This window comes from Lissotriton vulgaris, chromosome 7, assembly GCF_964263255.1.
Source record: "Lissotriton vulgaris chromosome 7, aLisVul1.2, whole genome shotgun sequence".
Classification (NCBI taxonomy): domain Eukaryota; kingdom Metazoa; phylum Chordata; class Amphibia; order Caudata; family Salamandridae; genus Lissotriton; species Lissotriton vulgaris.
In genome coordinates, this window is record NC_141695.1 from 722,548,329 (window position 1) to 722,570,370 (window position 22,042).

Consider the following 22,042-nt stretch of genomic DNA (forward strand, 5'->3'; position numbering starts at 1 on the left):
TCCCAAGGCCAATATATATATATATATATATATATCACAAATGAGAAGCACCAGACTTGGTAGGCCAAACACCTTGTTGAATCGTTTATTCCTGCGAGGTGACATTGCACAACAGCTGTTAGCATAGTGCATTGTGGTTGCAAAGTGCATCCTGGTATTGCGAGTTCATTATACCTGGAAAAACCCTTAGTCAAACGGCTGCTGTCCTACACATGAAACAGTTCAATACCTCAGTAGGTTTGTGTGGATTCCACAGTTGTGGCAACATACTCGTAATCCTTTAAAGCAGAAATCAGCAAGGCTCCATATTGCGCAATTAAATACTGCACTGGACACCGCTTCCTACGCGGGGGGCATTCCCGCGACCCTGGTAGGCCGCTTTTCAACGTCACAAACAAGAAGCACCGGACTTGGGAGGCCAAACACCTTGTTGAATCGTTTATTCCTGCGAGGTGACATTGCACAACAGCTGCAGAAGCACAGAATTCTTTTTTTCAGAAGTGTATCCTTGCGCGTTTCGGGCGTCGCAGCGCCCTTGTTCACAGGACTTAGACAAATGTGGAAAGCAGGTAGCCGTGCTCTAAAATAGCAGTTTGTGAGTCCCGCCTACTAGGCATGTTAGCATAGTGCATTGTGGTTGCAAAGTGCATCCTGGTATTGCGAGTTCATTATACCTGGAAAATCTCTTAGTCAAACGGCTGCTGTCCTACACATGAAACAGTTCAATACCTTAGTAGGTTTGTGTGGATTCCGCAGTTGTGGCAACATACTCGTAATCCTTTAAAGCAGAAATCAGCAAGGCTCCATATTGCGCAATTAAATACTGCACTGGACACCGCTTCCTACGCAGGGGGCCTTCCCGCGACCCTGGTAGGCCGCTTTTCAACATCACAAACGAGAAGCACCAGACTTGGGAGGCCAAACACCTTGTTGAATCGTTTATTCCTGCGAGGTGACATTGCACAACAGCTGCAGAAGCACAGAATTCTTTTTTTCAGAAGTGTATCCTTACGCGTTTCGGGCGTCACGGCGCCCTTGTTCACAGGACTTAGACAAATGTGGAAAGCAGGTAGCCGTGCTCTAAAATAGCAGTTTGTGAGTCCCGCCTACTAGGCATGTTAGCATAGTGCATTGTGGTTGCAAAGTGTATCCTGGTATTGCGAGTTCATTATACCTGGAAAATCCCTTCGTCAAACGGCTGCTGTCCTACACATGAAACAGTTCAATACCTCAGTAGGTTTGTGTGGATTCCGCAGTTGTGGCAACATACTCGTAATCCTTTAAAGCAGAAATCAGCAAGGCTCCATATTGCGCAATTAAATACTGCACTGGACACCGCTTCCTACGCGGGGGGCCTTCCCGCTACCCTGGTAGGCCGCTTTTCAACATCACAAACGAGAAGCACCAGACTTGGGAGGCCAAACACCTTGTTGAATCATTTATTCCTGCGAGGTGACATTGCACAACAGCTGCAGAAGCACAGAATTCTTTTTTTGAGAAGTGTATCCTTACGCGTTTCGGGCGTCGCGGCGCCCTTGTTCACAGGACTTAGACAAATGTGGAAAGCAGGTAGCCGTGCTCTAAAATAGCAGTTTGTGAGTCCCGCCTACTAGGCATGTTAGCATAGTGCCTTGTGGTTGCAAAGTGCATCCTGGTATTGCGAGTTCATTATACCTGGAAAATCCCTTAGTCAAACGGCTGCTGTCCTACACATGAAACAGTTCAATACCTCAGTAGGTTTGTGTGGATTCCGCAGTTGTGGCAACATACTCGTAATCCTTTAAAGCAGAAATCAGCAAGGCTCCATATTGCGCAATTAAATAATGCACTGGACACCGCTTCCTACGCGGGGGGCATTCCCGCGACCCTGGTAGGCCGCTTTTCAACGTCACAAACGAGAAGCACCAGACTTGGGAGGCCAAACACCTTGTTGAATCGTTTATTCCTGCGAGGTGACATTGCACAACAGCTGCAGAAGCACAGAATTCTTTTTTTCAGAAGTGTATCCTTACGCGTTTCGGGCGTCACGGCGCCCTTGGTCACAGGACTTAGACAAATGTGGAAAGCAGGTAGCCGTGCTCTAAAATAGCAGTTTGTGAGTCCCGCCTACTAGGCATGTTAGCATAGTGCATTGTGGTTGCAAAGGGCATCCTGGTATTGCGAGTTCATTATACCTGGAAAATCCCTTCGTCAAACGGCTGCTGTCCTACACATGAAACAGTTCAATACCTCAGTAGGTTTGTGTGGATTCCGCAGTTGTGGCAACATACTCGTAATCCTTTAAAGCAGAAATCAGCAAGGCTCCATATTGCGCAATTAAATACTGCACTGGACACCGCTTCCTACGCGGGGGGCCTTCCCGCTACCCTGGTAGGCCGCTTTTCAACATCACAAACGAGAAGCACCAGACTTGGGAGGCCAAACACCTTGTTGAATCATTTATTCCTGCGAGGTGACATTGCACAACAGCTGCAGAAGCACAGAATTCTTTTTTTCAGAAGTGTATCCTTACGTGTTTCGGGCGTCGCGGCGCCCTTGTTCACAGGACTTAGACAAATGTGGAAAGCAGGTAGCCGTGCCCTAAAATAGCAGTTCGTGAGTCCCGCCTACTAGGCATGTTAGCATAGTGCATTGTGGTTGCAAAGTGCATCCTGGTATTGCGAGTTCATTATACCTGGAAAATCCCTTAGTCAAACGGCTGCTGTCCTACACATGAAACAGTTCAATACCTCAGTAGGTTTGTGTGGATTCTGCAGTTGTGGCAACATACTCGTAATCCTTTAAAGCAGACATCAGCAAGGCTCCATATTGCGCAATTAAATACTGCACTGGACACCGCTTCCTGCGCGGGGGGCCTTCCCGCTACCCTGGTAGGCCGCTTTTCAACATCACAAACGAGAAGCACCAGACTTGGGAGGCCAAACACCTTGTTGAATCATTTATTCCTGCGAGGTGACATTGCACAACAGCTGCAGAAGCACAGAATTCTTTTTTTCAGAAGTGTATCCTTACGCGTTTCGGGCATCGCGGCGCCCTTGTTCACAGGACTTAGACAAATGTGGAAAGCAGGTAGCCGTGCTCTAAAATAGCAGTTTGTGAGTCCCGCCTACTAGGCATGTTAGCAAAGTGCATTGTGGTTGCAAAGTGCATCCTGGTATTGCGAGTTCATTATACCTGGAAAATCCCTTAGTCAAACGGCTGCTGTCCTACACATGAAACAGTTCAATACCTCAGCAGGTTTGTGTGGATTCCGCAGTTGTGGCAACATACTCGTAATCCTTTAAAGCAGAAATCAGCAAGGCTCCATATTGCGCAATTAAATACTGCACTGGACACCGCTTCCTACGCGGGGGGCCTTCCCGCGACCCTGGTAGGCCGCTTTTCAACATCACAAACGAGAAGCACCAGACTTGGGAGGCCAAACACCTTGCTGAATCGTTTATTCCTGCGAGGTGACATTGCACAACAGCTGCAGAAGCACAGAATTCATTTTTTCAGAAGTGTATCCTTACGCGTTTCGGGCGTCTCGGCGCCCTTGTTCACAGGACTTAGACAAATGTGGAAAGCAGGTAGCCGTGCTCTAAAATAGCAGTTTGTGAGTCCCGCCTACTAGGCATGTTAGCATAGTGCATTGTGGTTGCAAAGTGCATCCTGGTATTGCGAGTTCATTATACCTGGAAAATCCCTTAGTCAAACGGCTGCTGTCCTACACATGAAACAGTTCAATACCTCAGTAGGTTTGTGTGGATTCCGCAGTTGTGGCAACATACTCGTAATCCTTTAAAGCAGAAATCAGCAAGGCTCCATATTGCGCAATTAAATACTGCACTGGACACCACTTCCTACGCGGGGGGCCTTCCCGCGACCCTGGTAGGCCGCTTTTCAACATCACAAACGAGAAGCACCAGACTTGGGAGGCCAAACACCTTGTTGAATCGTTTATTCCTGCGAGGTGACATTGCACAACAGCTGCAGAAGCACAGAATTCTTTTTTTCAGAAGTGTATCCTTACGCGTTTCGGGCGTCGCGGCACCCTTGTACACAGGACTTAGACAAATGTGGAAAGCAGGTAGCTGTGCTCTAAAATAGCAGTTTGTGAGTCCCGCCTACTAGGCATGTTAGCATAGTGCATTGTGGTTGCAAAGTGCATCCTGGTATTGCGAGTTCATTATACCTGGAAAATCCCTTAGTCAAACGGCTGCTGTCCTACACATGAAACAGTTCAATACCTCAGTAGGTTTGTGTGGATTCCACAGTTGTGGCAACATACTTGTAATCCTTTAAAGCAGAAATCAGCAAGGCTCCATATTGCGCAATTAAATACTGCACTGGACACCGCTTCCTACGCGGGGGGCCTTCCCGCGACCCTGGTAGGCCGCTTTTCAACATCACAAACGAGAAGCACCAGACTTGGGAGGCCAAACACCTTGTTGAATTGTTTATTCTTGCGAGGTGACATTGCACAACAGCTGCAGAAGCACAGAATTATTTTTTTCAGAAGTGTATCCTTACGCGTTTCGGGCGTCGCAGCGCCCTTGTTCACAGGACTTAGACAAATGTGGAAAGCAGGTAGCCGTGCTCTAAAATAGCAGTTTGTGAGTCCCGCCTACTAGGCATGTTGGCATAGTGCATTGTGGTTGCAAAGTGCATCCTAGTATTGCGAGTTCATTATACCTGGAAAATCCCTTAGTCAAACGGCTGCTGTCCTACACATGAAACAGTTCAATACCTCAGTAGGTTTGTGTGGATTCCGCAGTTGTGGCAACATACTCGTAATCCTTTAAAGCAGAAATCAGCAAGGCTCCATATTGCGCAATTAAATACTGCACTGGAGACCGCTTCCTCCGCGGGGGGCCTTCCCGCGACCCTGGTAGGCCGCTTTTCAACACCACAAACGAGAAGCACCAGACTTGGGAGGCCAAACACCTTGTTGAATCGTTTATTCCTGCGAGGTGACATTGCACAACAGCTGCAGAAGCACAGAATTATTTTTTTCAGAAGTGTATCCTTACGCGTTTCGGGCGTCGCGGCACCCTTGTTCACAGGACTTAGACAAATGTGGAAAGCAGGTAGCCGTGCTCTAAAATAGCAGTTTGTGAGTCCCGCCTACTAGGCATGTTAGCATAGTGCATTGTGGTTACAAAGTGCATCCTGGTATAGGCGGGACTCACAAACTGCTATTTTAGAGCTTCAAAGACATTAAGGGGTATAACTATGAGAGCTGAAACCCCTGAACGTTGGAATGAAACAGAAATGGATTCAGACTGAAAAGGCTTGGACCCATTCTGTGGTCAATAGGAACCTCTGCTAAAGAAGGAGCAACTAAAGAGACTGCTGTGGAAAGACCAATCCTTACTTCGTGATCTGGGGCTGGTCTGCAGTTTGCTGTTCTAACTAGGGGAGAGGCTGTTGGGACTATGCCTGGAGGCGCTGGGTCCCCCTGCTTGAAGAAGACTGTGCTTTGTGCTGTGTCGTGTAACCCCAAGGGCCCGAGGTGAGCTGGCTCCCTTTTTGGAAATACAGGATCATAAAAGTTTTTGGGGAAGTCCCAAGCAATGTGGTCTGCACATGCTTTTGCAGCTTGTGACCCTCAGAAGTTGTGCCTTGTGATCGTGGGCACACTGGAGTAATCCGAGTCTTAGACGTGCTGGGTGGATGTCGTGGAGCAGGCCAAGGCATTGGTAAGGAGTGCCTGGTCGTTGTGTGCACGGGGAGACAAATTGAGACTCGGACGTGCTGGGTGCGTGTCGGGTGAAGGCCAGGGCATTAGTGTGGAGCGCCTGGTCATTGTGTGCTCCAAAAGAAAAAGTGAGTCTCAGACGCACAGCGTGCGTGTCGTGGTGCAGCCAGGGCGTTGGTAAGGAGCACCTGGTCATCATGTGCACCAGGAAAAGAGGTGAGACTCGGACGCGCAGAGTGCTTGTTGTCGTGCAGCCAGGGCATTGGTGAAGAGTGCCTGGACATTGTGTGCACCAAAGAGAAGAGGAGAGACTCGGGTGCCCAGGGTGCTTGTTGAGGTGCAAGCAGAGGCACTGGTGAAGTGCGCCGGGTCATCAGGAGCACCAGAGAAGAGGGGAGTCTCAGACGCACAGTGTGCATGTTGAGGTGCAACCTGGGGGGCTAGTGAGGAGTGTCTGGGTAGGATGTGCACCGAATTGAAGTAAAGTCTACGCAGTGCTGAGGGCGGGTCCCGGTGTTCACTGAGATTGCTGGAAGGAGGGTCACGTCATTGGGCCCTCGAAGTAAAACAGCAGCGGCCCAGACTGGCAGCCCCCCGTAACGGAGTTCTGGATCAAGGCCCAAGTCGCTGACATCAGAGAGGAGAGTGCGGTTGTGTTCCCCCCACGTAACATGGATCACCCCCTGGGTTGGGGTGCGGGCCCGGAGGGACAAACTCTCGGCCTCTCGCTTCGGTCAGCTGTGCGAGTCTGTTGCTTCGGCTCGGATCCTGGACCTTGCTGACCCAAGATGGGGTAGTACTGGGGCCGGAGTTGGAAGCAGTACTTTTGTGTCATCATTGATCCATATTGGGGGCAATGGTAACGGAGCACATAAACTGTTGTATTACAGTTTGCATTATTGCTGCTAACAAACTATCGAACTGTCGTATGACGTCTGACCTCATTTGTGCCTGACGAACTACATGCTTGGTGCGCTATGCACTGCATTATTTGTCCATTGCAAATTACCTGATAGTAAAGTGGCGAAGTGCATTATTTCTTCATTTGCATAGTACAGGATTGTAGCGTGACGCATTGCTGGTAGTGATACGCATTGCATTATTCCTTCTATTGCAAAGTACATGACTGTGGCGCTACGTATGGCATTGTTTCTCTGTTGCACAGAGAATTTCGTTACGCATTGCAGTATTTGTTTTTGTTTGCAACGTTTGTGATTCTAGCAATACGACTGGTCTAACCTTTTGGAAACGGTTAGAAGTGAGCTTAACTGTTGGTTACAAGCAGTGGTTGGGATTAGAACCTACTAACCCACCAGAAAGAATACTACCCATTCTTGTATGTTGATTTGGTATTGTGTGGTCATATTGTGTAACTTCTTATATAAAGTTTATACTGATTTTATAAAAACTTGTGTGGAGTCTATTTGTGGTGACATCAATGGGTTACTGTGAGCGTGGTTGCACATACTGTACACTCGTGCCTTGGAGATAAGCCTGGCTGCTCATGCCAAGCTACTAAGGGGTGAGTAGGGCTATCTCAGACGGTGTCCTTACTTAGCCTAATGTTGAGGCTTTTTCAAGGCTGAGTTAGACAAGTTCATTGCATAATCATAACATCCAAAATGAACCACAGTTGTACAAAAAGGTAAGACAACCCCATTCCCAAGCGTTAACATTTGGTGAAGTAATTGTTTTTGTCAAAACAAAACAAAAAAGATATTCAGTAACAAAAGCAACACAAGTGTAAGACCCCACAATATGCATGCACAACAAATTTGATGAGAGTAATAGTGAAAAAAAGGGAAGACGGGAAAATAAATTAAGAGGAGAGATGAAAAAGGAAGGAAAAAAGATAGCAAAATACAAAAATAAAAAAAAATTAAAAAAAAGATCAAAGCAGGGAAGGTGAGCAGACATCCAAACAGATAAGTGAAGAAAACTAATAAGTGAAAGAAATGTTTTGGTGGGATAGAATACCGCAAAAAAGAATTCATAAAAAGAGACATGGAATCAATATATAAGGAAAGAAGAAGGTGAACATGTTTAGACAACATAATTCCACAGATTGGAACAGGAGAATTGTAAAAAGAGAACACGTAATCAGCATTTTCCGATTTGACATATAATTGTTTATTAGTCCAAGAGTTTCCAACATAATAGATAAAAGAAAAGACACAAAATAAAACAGAAGGCAGCGCAACACCATGGGCAAATCATAGGCTAGCATTTCAAGGACCAGTTGTTACACACAAGAGATAATCAGATTTGAATACATACGCGTTATTTGAGATCCGTCATACACACACCGGAGCGAACATCAATGTAGCAAAAGTAAAGAACAAAGAAACTCCAAATTAGTCATTATTTAACATTAATGATATATCCTTTACCTGTGACTTCCTTCTCACCTTATAAATGTGAGGTGAAAATATGTAGAGGGAAGCAGAGATAATTTCTCATATGACTTCGAGCCCACACAAAGAATTTGAAAAGACCATGTTGTGGTAGGTGCAAGAATGAAATTCAAAGGTCAGAGGCCTTGTTTAGCTCTCGCCTACACAGCACACATGCGCTGCATAGGAAAAAGACCTTTAGCAATTGAATCTGTTTTGAGGCCAAAAACGTGCACGTGTTGCGTTGCATTGCTTTCAATGGCAACACATGCACGTTTAGCGATTCCCTTGCGGGAGCAAGCAGCAGCGCCATATATTAACAATTATCGTGCCTTGCTGCTCGCTCCCGCAAGGGAATCCTGCGCAGGCCCTCTCCTCTTTCCCCTCGCTGCCGCATGAGGCGTGCGTGCATGTTTCAACGTGTTCCTGTCCCACCATTCATTGAGGTGTAGTCACTGTACACACTAGCGGCGTGTGATGCAAACATGCAACCAGCTTTTTGTAAGTAGTACACGATGAGGGTTATGATGACTGTGCAATATTATTCTGAGAAGCATCTTGAAAGCGGGTGTCTAGATGATTCTGAATGTTTAACCTTTGTGAACTAGCAAACAGTGTGTACCTTAAAAAATAACATTGTCGAGTCATAACTCTGATGTGCATGCTCACCTTACCATCTTTGCGAAACCAAGCCATTTATTGAAAAGTTTAAACATCTTGGCCTACATCTCAATAACCCTGGACTGTCCTGGCTAGTCCACGACACCTGGTCAGCATTTTATCGCTATTAGGTTTAGCGAGATCTGACCGAAATGTAAACAGGACAGCATGTGATCTCCGATGCCATGGCATGCGTTGATCACAATTTATATTTTTGAAGTGTTCTCAATCAATCAATCAATCAGGGCATTTGTAGAGCGCACTAAATACCTGTGAGGGTCTCAAGGTGGTGGGGTTGGGGGTTCTGCTACTTACTGATCGAAGAGCTAGGTCTTGAGTAGTCTTCTGAAGGCCAGTGGGCCTTGGGTCTGCCATAGGTTGGTGGGGAGGGTGTTCCATGTCTTGGCGGCAAGGTGGGAGAAGGATCTGCCTCCAGCTGTCATTCTTCGAATGCGGGGAACAGCGGCAAGGGTAAGGTCGGAAGAGTGGAGCTTGCGGGTGGGGGTATAGAAGCTGAGTCGTCTGTTGAGGTACGCTGGGCCAGTGTTGTGGAGGGAGGAGCTGGAGTGCGTGTGGATGAGGAGCTTGAAGGTTATCCTCTTGTTGACGGGGAGCCAGTGTAGGTCTCTCAGGTGGGGAGTGATGTGGCTGCAGCAGGGGATGTCAAGGATCAAACGTGCAGAGGCGTTCTGGATGTGTTGGAGCCATCTCAGGAGCTTGGCGAAGTTCCTGCGTAGAGGGGGTTGCTGTAGTCCAGCCTGCTGGTGACAAGGGCATGGGTGACTGTTCTTCTTGTTTGAGTGGGGATGCACTTGAAGATTCTGCGTAGCATTCGGAGGGTGTTGAAGCAGGAGGAGGAGACGGCGTTGACCTGCTTAGTCATGGTGAGGGTGGAGTCTAGGATGATCCCTAGGTTGCATGCGTAGTCTGTGGTGGTCGGAGCAGTTCCTAGTGTGGTGGGCCACCAGGAGTTGTCCTAGGCTGAAGGGGTGGACCCAAGGATGCGGACCTCCATCTTGTCCGAGTTCAGCTCCAGTCGGCTGTTCCTCGTCCAGTTGGCGACGGCCTTCATTTCTTCGTGGAGGTTGGTTTTGGCTGTGTGAGGGTCTTTGGTGAGGGATATGATCAGCTGGGTGTGGTCGGTGTAGGAGAAGATGTTAAGGTTGTGTTAACGGGTGAAGTGGGCAAGGGGTGTTGTGTAGATATTAAACAGCGTCAGGCTGAGGGATAAGCTCTGGGGTACACCGCAGATGATCTTGTGGCATTGGAGTGGAAGGGGGAGGTGGACGCTCTAAGTTCTGCCAGAGAGGAATGATGTGGTCCAGTCCAGGGTCTTCCCTTGGATTCCGGCGTTGTGTAATCGTGTGCATAGGGTGCGGTGGCAGGCCGTGTCGAAGGTGGCTGACAGGTCCAGGAGGATGAGGGCTGCTGTTTCTCCATTATCTATCAGGGTCCTGATGTCATCTGTGGCGGCGATGAGGGTGGTTTCGGTGCTGTGCTGCTGCTCCACTTTTTTCCCCTCACCCCTCCCTAATCTCTGCCAGTCTTCGCGATTGGAGCAGATATAATTGCTCCTTTAATGTAGTCCTTTATGGAATCTCCGTGCACCCTACAAGTTTGAATTCCAGCAAAGTGTGTCAGCCCTTTTTAGCTATTCCAGATTGATAGAGTGAGCAACACTGCTTATGGTAAACCTGGCAACTGCTCTTCTATTTGCTACTATTCTCATTCTACAAATGTTGTGTGCCAAATAATACAACTTTCCCCTTCCTATGTTCTGTTAAAATAACTTTCGTCCTGAGATTGCTGTGGTTTACAAGAGTTTGAGCATGGGTAGTAACTGGTGTTGCTTTCACCGCATGCTGAGGCACCATCTGTGCTCCACCACTTTATGTAAGACTGTCAATTAATAATTTTTAATGTTGCAGAAATTTGGGTGTATTGTAGAATTCGGATTTGACATCTCAACACTGCTGAGTCCTGCCTTGTGTTCTGAGGTCGGTAAAACGAATAAAATTCAGTTGCTTAATAGTAAAGTCTGTTAGTGACAGATCTATGAAGCCCCTGTCATGAATATTGTTTGTTGTGCTTCATAGCAGAATGTGTTGTTCTTCTGTGGAGCATGTTCTCTATTTAGAGAGAGGGGTTGACTCTGTGGCATCTTTTAAGACAAGGAAGACCTTTCTTAAGGGGCTTGTTTTAAATTTGGTTTTAAGGATAAAATCGGTTAGTTGTTCAGGTCTGGAGTGTCAAAGCACAAAAGAATTCTGATTGTTTATTTTCCCTCTGTCTTTCAAATGAATCAGTTTGGAACAATCCAGTTTTGTTTGCCTGATGTGAGGGTAATTTGGGTCGAAAACCCCTATTGTTTACAAAATTATGCAAAATGGTCTGAATTCATTCTCTGGGCAAGTGAGGCCCATTGCCGTTCTCAAGAGCAGGGGTAGTGTGATCAGAGCTCTTCAAGTTGAGACATAGTTTAGCAGTATGATTTTGTCTCCACTAAATGTTGAGGATGTCCTCATAGTGTGCTGCTGAGTAGATGACCTAGCCATATGCTATTGTCCTTGCAACATTGGTAATAAATTCCACAGGTGGAGAGGATTTAAATAAATGAGAGGTATACAATAGTAAAGGGCAAACAAATACATAATGGCTACGAACAGTATATCACTAAGAAAACAAGCATTGGCATAGCCAATAGGTGTCGCCTTTGGGACCTTAAAAGTGTTTAGCCATGCAACAGTTGATGCTGTTGTACCAAGGATCTATTGGCTATGCCAATGCTTGTTATAGAAGTGTGGGCGATAAATCGCATACGGTCTCCCTTAATAGCTTATACTCTTGAGAGGAGTGGATTGTTAATTGTAAAGGATGTATCAGTCATAACTCTGCACCTTGAGCTCAGTGTTACAGACTTACCGTAGATTTGAATCATAATGTAAGGTCAGACCCTATCAATTTCAAATAGACACTCTCTATTGTCCTGAAAAAATAACATGGGGTAAAAGAGCCCATTAGCATCCAGAACCAAATCGTACACAAAAGAGGGTAGCCACAATCCTATTTATATCTCGAGTTGTATGAACAACATACCAGTAGGCACAAGTAGACAGGCTTGAGGCGGTATGCTGAAGCCTTTGGAGTCCGTAAGAGCTCACGGTCAGCAGACCAGACAGCAGTGTTGTGGTGCCTGCGAATGTAGGGGAGTGACTCCTTCACTCCCCTTCAAGATATCTTCAGCTGTCCTTGATGCTCCACAAGTCCTGCATGTGTCCTGTATGGTGCACGGGCACAGAAGATACTTCAGAGAGGTCATAACACCGCACCCAGAACTCAGTGTTACAGTCTTATCATAGATTTAAGTCGTCATGTAAGGTCAGACCCTATCACTTTCAATTAGACATTCTCTATTGTCCTGAAAAAATAACATGGGGTAAAAGAGCCCATTAGCATCCAGAACCAAGGCGTACACATAAGAGTGTAGTCACAATCATATTTATTTCTCAAGTCATATTACCAACATATCGGTAGGCACAAGTAAATAGGTTGGAGTCGGTATGGAGGAATTTAGCAATTCTGTCAGAAATTAGAGAAAGAGACATGGTGTAACTCTATCGTCCTCCATAAAAAATGGAATACCACATATTCCACTGTTCTGAAGGCTTACCACATGTGAGATCTGTCATCCTTATGCATTTCTGATGGCAGGCGCACAGTCTCCCGAAGGCATCAGGGTTACATTATAGGTGACCCAGAAGTCCATCCTATCACATCCGGCTGGTATCCTCCATGTAGGAGAGGTACCAGCTAAGAGTGGATGCATGCTTGGCGCCATCTTTAAATGGTGAAACCAGCTATGTATTATGTAACTAGATGTCCACATTTGAGTATAGTATTAAACACATAGACAATTCCATGATATAGTTTATGTTTCCAAAAACTTGCAAAAAACGTGAGGGATATCTTAATACATGGAACCGTTTTTACAAGGGTTTATGTCTAGTTTGCTCCGATGTGGATGGTGTGTCATTATTATAGATTTTTACCCATATATGTTGACCATATCCCAAAGGAATAGAGCCCAAGGCTAGAGTTGGGAGGTTCAATGGGGACCAGTGTGGGAAGGTGGTAATCGGATAATGGCAAATCCAATGGGGAGGATGGAAGGAGTGTTGAACATTGCAAGCACTCACCCCAAGTCGGCTGATCTGGGTTTAATTCATCATCATTCTTTAGCTCTTTAGTCGGTAGGGGCGATTTCAATCGATCCTTTCCCTTATCTTGATTGGTGGTCCAATATTAATCGTGATCGCAGTGGTTTTATTTTTGGCCAATTTACATGCATTGCAGTTATGACATATTTGAAAACCAGCTGGTCTGTCCAGAAAAGTGCTCATTGTTTTTCTTTTATCTACGAACTCTGATTTGCACAGCATTTGTCTCAGATTAGGTGCACGATGGAAGATCAATTCTGGGTATTCGCCTAAATTTTCATTTATTCCTGGTGTATATTGGAGTAGATGCCAGTGGCATTTTAATACCATTCTGACGTTATGCTGGATATTGTGATAGTCTGTGACAAAACAAATGCGATCTTTCTTCCTATTGGGAGGTGACTGTTTCTTGCTTATTGTTGAGGATCGTGTCCTCTTCGATACATTAAACATCAATGTCTTTGTATGTTGGTTGTTATATCTGCGATTACTTAGACGTGTCATGGCTTTCTAACTCTTCACTTCGAAGACTAATTCTTCACTGCATTTCCGTTTTATCCGTAGTAACTAACCTTTGGATATATTCTCCATGTTGTGACATGGGTGTCAACTATCTGCTCTTAGTATTGAGTTTACTTCAGTTTCTTTGCAGAAAGGTTTGCTCTGTAAATGATCATTGTGAATGTACAGCGAGAGATCGAGGAAGTTTACCTCTGATTTCAAAAAGACATAGGTTGTTTAAATTTTCCAAGGGTTGCCATCCAGTTAATGTAGGAATCTTTGTAGTTTATCTTGTTCTCCCTACTAAATACAGAGGATATCATCTATATAGCATCCCCAAAAAATAATATGTGAAGTAAAGCTCAAGAATTTAGGGTCCCAAAGCCAAAATATCTCTACATGACTCATAAAAATGCATGCATATGGTGATGCAAATGTGGCTCCCATGGCAGTTCTGCATACTTGCTTGTAGAATTTCTGGTCAAAGCTGAAGGTGTTGTTGGTCAAGCATAGTTCTAACATCACTAATAGCATTATGTTGGATTCCAGAAAATTGGCTGGTCTAGTCCACAAAGTCTGTTTGAAGGCAGATAGGACATCCTGATGTTCAATAGAGGTATGTTGACTCACGTTATCTACGGTCACCAGAATAAAATTGGGTTCCCAAGTTATATTATCCAATTTGGAAAGGGTGTCTTTAGTATCCTGAATGAAGGATGGTATATCCTTCATACACGGTTGAAGTTTTTTGTCGACATACTTTCCAAGTCTTCAACACGGTGTGTTGATCCCTGCTTTTATGGGTCTGCCTGGGTGTGGATTAACCCCTTTGTGTATTCTGGGCAGTAGATAAAATGTAGACATTGTAGGGTTCAATATTAACAGATATGTTTTTTCCTCTTGGCTAAGTTAGCCCTTGATATACCACTCCTCTAGTTTGGTCCTGATCTTGATAACAAGTCTTATCCGACAAATGTCTATTTACTTCGGAAATATAGTCATCTATGTTTAGGACTAGAGCGTTTCCCCCTTTGTCCGCCCCTTTGAGGATTAGCTCATTGTGGTATAAAAGACTTTTGATTGCTTGACTTTCTCTAGACGTAATATTCTGGGGAAGGAATTTTTTCTTTTTCTCATATCTCAGATGTTCTTTTCTAGGTCATCATGGGTAACTGATAGATGGAATGCATCAATACTATTACCTACTGGGAGTTGAGGGCAAAAGGTTGATTTCATAGCTAATTGTATATTTTCTGTTTCATCAATACTGATGCCCAGATTACTGGCAGTTCTTAATATAGAGTCAGGGTCATGGTCTGTACTTTCAAGTAGGTCAATGTTGGACAGATCTTGTATGGAGACATCAGATATTGTCACAGTAGATTTGGCTCTTGGTACTGGTGACTGGTCTGCAAAAAATGCTTTTAGCTTGAGTTTCCTCATGAATTTAAATAAATAGATTTTTGTTCTCACCAAGTTCCATGTTGCTTTCGGGCAGAATAATAGGCCTTTGTTGAGAGAATTCTATTCCATGTCAGATAACAGGGTATTAGAGATGTTAAAAAACAGACTCTCTATGTTGTCGGTGTTTGCACTAATTCTTTTCTCCTAGCACGGGTTGTCACCCCTATTGCTATTTTGGGGGTTCAATGTTGCACTGTTGCGTATTCTGGGTTTTATATGTTTTGGGTGTTTGTTGTAATTCTTCTACACAGTCTGTAGCATAGGACCTCCTCGAAAAAATTTGCTTTGCATGTTGAGGGATTGGTTTATGTGCTATTGACCGGTGATTCAATATCAGAGCTAGAGGAGGGACCTGGTTGTAATTTTGGATTGTCAAGACTAATCCTTGTTCCAGGTGGTACGTCGTACCTCTTGGCGAAGGTGTAAACCCATACAAACTGATAATCCAGTTGGTCTCGGCGGAATTTCCTATTTTTTCTTTTAATTACATCTTCTTCGGATTCATCAATTAGGTTTTTTAAGATGTCGTAATTCTTTTTGGTTAGTTCCCCCCAGTTTGAGTCTTCTATATGCTTGTCTAGATTATTTGCTTCGAATTTTGCTTTGTTATATTCTTCCTCAGCGATATCAGTCAGTTGTCTGATTAAAGTGTTCAAGCATTCCCTTAGATTACCGTCCCATGTTTTGATATGTTCAGGGTTAACTGGTGGAAAAATCTGAATGCGTAGTCCTCTGGGAATTCTATCTGCTTCAAGTTATTTTTTCAGTGAGGCCGCTTCACACCACTTGGAGGTTTCTTTTTTGACAGCAAGTTCCAAGGTTTAGAAGGTACTTCTTTCTGATGTAGGATTAAGTCTATTGATTATATTGCAGGTGTGGGAAAGTAGGATCTGCTTCTTATGCTAAATGTGATACTGTTTTTTTACTATTCTGATTGTGATCCTGCTAATCAGGACCCCAGTATATCTGTTTTCTCCTTAAACTGTTATGTTATGTATTTAGGTACACTCCATATTGAATACTGGTGTACCCTTGTCAGTCCCTAGTATATGCTACCCATGTACCCTGGGCATAGGTACCCCAGAGGCCTACCATGGGATGAAGCATGTATTATGCCACCCATGATAGGCCATGCAAAATGGAACTACAGGCTTGCCATTGCAGCCTGTGTAAGTTGTTGCATGCACCACTTACTTAAGAAATAGGTTTACTATATCTAAGGGTCACTAAACTTAAAACGTATAAGTCATCCCTCTAGCAGGCCTTCACAATCCTGAGGGTGGGTTTCTTGATTCTAAGTGAGAGGGTGCCACTGCATGAGCAGAACACCCCTACAACCTACAGAGTCCTTTCTCCCGTCTTGTCAGTGAGGCAGCCATTTACGACATATAGAGTGGCATTATGCGACCTCATGATGACCAACTCTAAAACGGCGGAAACTAAACCTATTGTGTTTGATGTCAAACATGTTGGAATCATACCTCCCACACTGGTAACCGGTGTGGGAGGTATGATTCCAACTCTCAGAAGCGAGCTTCGTGAGTTTCCTGAAGTTCCTGGTACCAGTCTTCTAGTCCCAGACAGCACAAAATGGTTGCTGCTGACCAGAGACACATTTCTGCCCTCCTGCTGCTGAGCCAAACTCGAGCAGAGGAATGTAGAACAATACTTATCCTGTCACAGGGAGGTGTGGCCACCGCCCAGACAGGATTAAGCGTATTTGGGCTAGGTGGGTGCGCTTGCGAGCGACTGAAAGCCTGCATGAGGGGGACATTTAGTGTGCCTGTGCATAGTCCAGTTCAAACCAGTCCTGGGAGCCATTGGCGCCCGCTCTGGTGTGAAAGTGGACAAATGACATGGGAGTAACCTCCCCACTCTTCAGACCCTCCCCTTGGAGAGTCCCCTGAATCTGTCAAACCCTCTCCTGTTGGTACACAAGGGCTTACCTTGCTGTAGGACCTTAGATTCAATGTGGAAAATATTCTGAACCGGAAACCACTGAACTTCCACCGCCTGAACACTCTGGACTTCGCTGGACTTCGTTTGGGCCCGACTTTGTCTCCCTCTCTGTCTGAAGTATCGTCTGTGCCCGTGCACCATCCAGGATCCGTGCAGGACCAATGGAGCATCAAGGACAACCAAAGATATCTTCCTTGGAGTGAAGGAGTCACTCCCCTGCATTCGCAGGCACAGCAACACTGCTGTCCTGTCTTCTGAACCTGAGCTCTTACGGACTCCGAAGGCTTCAGCATATCGACTCCAGCCTATTTACTTGTGCCTGCTGGTATGTGAGTAATACAACTCGAGATATAAATATGATTGTGACTACCCTCTTTCATGGATGACTTGGTTCTGGATGCTAATGGGCTCTTTTACCCCATGATATTTTTTCAGGAGAATAGAGAATGTCTAATTGAAATTGATAGGGACTGACCTTCATGACGATTAAAATCTACGGTAAGTCTGTAACACTGAGCTCCGTGTGCGGTGTTATTACTGATACATCCTTCACAATTAACAATCCACTCCTGTCAAGGGCACAAGCTATTAAGGGAGAACGTGCACAATTTATCGCCCGCACTTCTATAAAAACTTTGAATTTGATTCTTGCCCATACTACAACCTGGTCTTTTCAAATCCTTTCTTTGGGCCCGAAGACATATGAGAACTTATATCTGCTTCCCTCTACATTTTTTCGCCTCACATTTACAAGGTGAGAATGAAGTCAAGGGTAAAGGAAATATAATTATTATTAAAGAAATACTAATTCGGAGTTTCTTTGTTCTTTACTTCTGCTACATCGATCTTCGTTATGGCGTGTGGATGACTGATATCAAATGACATGTATGTATCCAATATGATTATGTCTTGTGGTAACAATTGGTCCTTGAAATGCTACCCTACGATTTGCCTGTGGCGATGCGATTTCATCAGTTTTCCTTTGTCTCTTTTCTTTTATCTATTATGTTGGAAACTCTTGGACCAGTATCGTGACAATTACATGTCAAATCGGATAATGCTGATTACGTGTTCTTTTTTTACGATTCTCCTGTTCTAATCTGCGGAATAATATTGTCTAAATATGTTCACCTTCTTTTTTCTTTATATATTGATTCCATGTCTCTTTTTATGAATTCTTTTTTTGTGGTTATTCTATTCCACAAAAAAATGTTTTTCACTTATTAATGTTCTTCACTTATCTGTTTGGATGTCTGCTCACCTTCGCTGCTTTGATCGTTTTTTCATTGTTTCGTTTTTGTATCCTTTTTTCCTTCCTTTTTTTCTTTTCCCCTCTTTATTTCTTACCCTGTCTTCCCTTTTTTCACTATTAGTCTCATCAAATCCATCATGTATGCATATTGTGGGGTCTTACACTTGTGTTGCTTTTGTTACTGAATATCTTTTTTGTTTCGTTTGACTAAAACAATCACTTCACCACATTATAACGCTTGGGAATGGGGTCATGATACCTTTTTTGTACCACTGTAGTTCATTTCGGATGTTATGAATATGCAATGAACTTGTCTATCTCAGCCTTGAAAAAGCCTCTGCTCACCGGCCACAAGAGGCGAAACATGTGTTGGCTGTGCCTAAAAAGAATCTCACAACCGTACTTTTGCATTACTTCAAATACATTTTGAAGAATTTATAAGTATACAAGAGTTTCCAACTTCATTTCATAAGTGGCGACTGATGTGTCTCTGAATTGGATTTCCAATGAAGAATCGAAGATTATCCCACGTGTCCTGACGCATCTCTGTTAGTTATAGTTTGGATGTAGTTTCCATAGGAAGAGCAATTTTTCATTTGCAAATATCATTGGTGTCATTTGACGAAATCCTCGCTAAATTTTATATAAACCTAGCTGTACCCGGTCACGTGTTGCTGTGGCTCAGTCTGGTTAAATGGCAGAGAAAGAAAAGAGTAAGCACACGTTTCTAATATGTTTAATTTCACAATGCTTGTGGATATACAATATGTTTTTGTGACTATTGTTTCTATGTGACCCTTGTAGTTGTTAAGCAGCAAGCAAATCGATAGGGTCTGTTTGGCCTTTCGATTAAAAACACACGCATATTGTACATGGGCGTATTGAAATCCAACGTTGTGTATCTATAAACACGCGCTAATGTTGCAAAGTGAACCAACTCCTCCCCCCTCCCTCCACCCACTTCCCTGTCTGCCATCCTGACACTAACTGTCCATCCTAATATATGTAGACTATTGTCTCAATGCGTCCTTTCTTAATATTGCAAGATGAACCAACTCCTTTCCTCTCCCTCCACCCACTTCCCGGTCTGCCATCCTGAGACCACTGTCCATCCTAATATATGTAGACTATTGTCTCTAGGCGTCCCTTGTAGTTGTTGCGCAGCAACTAAATCGATAGGGTCTGTTTGGCCTTTCGATTAAAAACACGAGCGTATTGGACACGCGCGCATTCTAATCCACGTTGTGTATTTATAAACACGCGCTTAATGGAATCCAACGTTGTGTCAACATTTCAGAGCAATCTGTGACCAACTTTCGGAGATTTAAGATTTTGAACAAGCGAACATTGACATTTTTATGTGTCTGTTCGGGCTTTTGATTAAAAACACATGAGTATTAGACACGCACATATTAGAATCCAACGTTGTGCATATAAAAACACTTGCATATTCGAATCCAACGTTGTGTCAAAATTTCAAAGCAATCAGTGAAGTACTTTCGGAGATTTGCGATTTTGAACAAACGAACATTTAGATTTTTATTTTTATAGATTTTATATAAATAAATAAGATATAGCTTCAAAAAAATAGAGGCAGAGTTAAAAACTTAAATAAAACTATACCTATATACACTTACCTTCGGATGGTGTGGTTGTTAATAATCTAGATACACATTTTTTGCAAGACGATACTTAAAACTCCAAACTGTGATAAAACACTGACCACCGCAAAACAAAGAAAATTGGGGTGCCAACAGCAATGCCAGGAAAGACTATCATTATAAAATGCCTCCGCATGAGTTAGAAAAGCCAATGAGTTTATTTTCAAACATCAGCATGTCACTTTCTCAAAATACACATTTTTCTGTCAAACATGCCCTTTTTGGGTAAAAACACTTAAAGAACATCTTGTTGTTATCACACACACACTGGCTGACTCATAGAGGGTGGCTTACTAAGTCATAATCTCCTTGTGAATTTACTAAATCAAGATTGAAGATAGGTTGCTAGTGCCATAGGCTGTTACAGTGTGTGTTTGTTTTTAAGCATGTGGCCCTAGCATTGATTGGGTGGCGGAGTGAGCTAAAGAATGATGATGGATTAAACCCAGATCAGCGGGTGAGTGCTTGGAATGTTCAACACTCCGTCTATCATCCCCTTTGGTTGCTTTGTTTGCCCTAAGTTGGCAGGGTATGCCCAGACGTGGGTCCCTTGCTCACTTTGCTACTGAATTCAAGCTAGCTGGCTGATGACAGCTGATTAGCCAGAAACCGGTCCCAGGATTCTTGTTTCTGGTCCAGGGAAGATATGGCTTGGCAGTTCGGGCTGGCCTATTCCCATGAGGCACAGGGTCAGACTGATTTGCATATGGCCATGTCTAAACTGGGGTGGCGGAGTGAGCTAAAGAATGATGATAGATTAAACCCAGATCAGTTGACTGGGGGTGAGTGCTTGCAATGTTCAACACTCCGTCTATCATCCCCTTTGGTTGCATTGATTAGGATAGCAGCCACTTGTACTGCCTTCTTCAGTTGCCTAAATCCTTTGAAGTAGATACTGTGTTGGACTGCTCTTCATGGAGTCACTTAGAGGGTGCTGGTGAGTCGCCTAACAGAGACTCTTGTTCAACTATCTGCATTCTTGGATTCATCATAGTTAAAAAAAATAAACAAAAGTGATAGGTCCAAGATGCAAATCAGTGTGCCTGGTAAAAACGCCAGACTGAATTAATTACTCATACTATATGTAGGACATTTGGGGTTTCTGTACCTGCCGCAGGTGTTAACAAGCGAGACAGCTCAGCGAGTGATACACTTGCCCCTGGTATCAGTGAAACTGCAGTTAACAGGCTGGAATCAATAAAGGACCAATTAAGCCACTCATAGGGGCATATTTAGAAGTCACTATCGTTATCACAATGTCACTTTCAGTGACGTTGTGATGGCGATAGGGGCTTTCAATTATTTACAAGGCTGCGTTAAGCCACTTAATGTGGCTTAACGCTGTCTTGTAAATAGTGCCCCCTTTCAAAGTTACAAAACGTCATTTTAAGAGTGTTTATGGGCTGGAAGAGAGACCTTCCTGCACATACACAATCTTCTCCTCAACGGAGACACCCATGCACCACGACACCCTTGCACTATGGTGCAAGGGGGCCTGAATTGGTGCTAGCCTGCTAAGTTTAGCTCCAGCGCAAGGGGAAATGCAGGGCTGCAACATATTGTTGTATATATAGAGCAGCCCTGCGTTTCTGTAGTGGTGGAGAGTGGAGTTAAGCCAGGATTGTAAATTGCCCCATAATTTCTAGGTCAACAGTTTACCTAGTCCATCAATTTGGTAACCGTAGCACAATTGTTTATGGCACTATGAAATTGCAAAACCCCAAGAGTAATTGCTATGTACCTAACATTATTATTGAGTTCGTTATTTTAATAAAAAGTCACACATCAGGGCACTTACTGGGGTAGCCAGTGCTTGGAAGGGGGAGCAAAGTTTCCCAAATCTGCAGATTTTTTCCACTTTCACATCACCAAACACACCACGTCGTTCTTTCCGTCCCAGCCTTCTCTTTGCCAGGTCCTCTTCCAGGTGGTGGCCTAAAATATCCTGAAAGAGAAACATACATAAATGAGTATTGATACTCGGTTAAGCAAATCTTTAAGAGTAATAACAAAACAAATCTACTGGATTCAAGGAAAACTGTAATTTTTTAGCCCTCTTCTTAATCAAAAAATTGTACCTCACATAAATGAATAAATAACAAGTCTGAGAAAGTCTTGCGCTGGCATTGCACAGCACAGATATACGGGGGAAATGGTAATCTCAAAACACGCATTGGCGAGGCCAACAGGTCAAGATTTGACGCATGTGGGGTGGGCACATTAAATGTAGTCGCTTAATTAAGAATCAAAAGACA

At 44.1% G+C, this 22,042-nt stretch overlaps 1 protein-coding gene across 1 annotated transcript in view; it reads right to left on the reverse strand.

The window, feature by feature from the left end:
* LOC147702335 (cilia- and flagella-associated protein 337-like) overlaps window positions 1-22,042 on the reverse strand; it is a 1,229,420-nt gene that overhangs the window by 21,300 nt on the left and 1,186,078 nt on the right. The window contains exon 21 of the mRNA XM_086930967.1: window positions 21,586-21,732. Within this exon, the coding sequence (XP_086787093.1) occupies window positions 21,586-21,732 (147 nt within the window). The remainder of the gene's footprint in view (window positions 1-21,585; window positions 21,733-22,042) is intronic.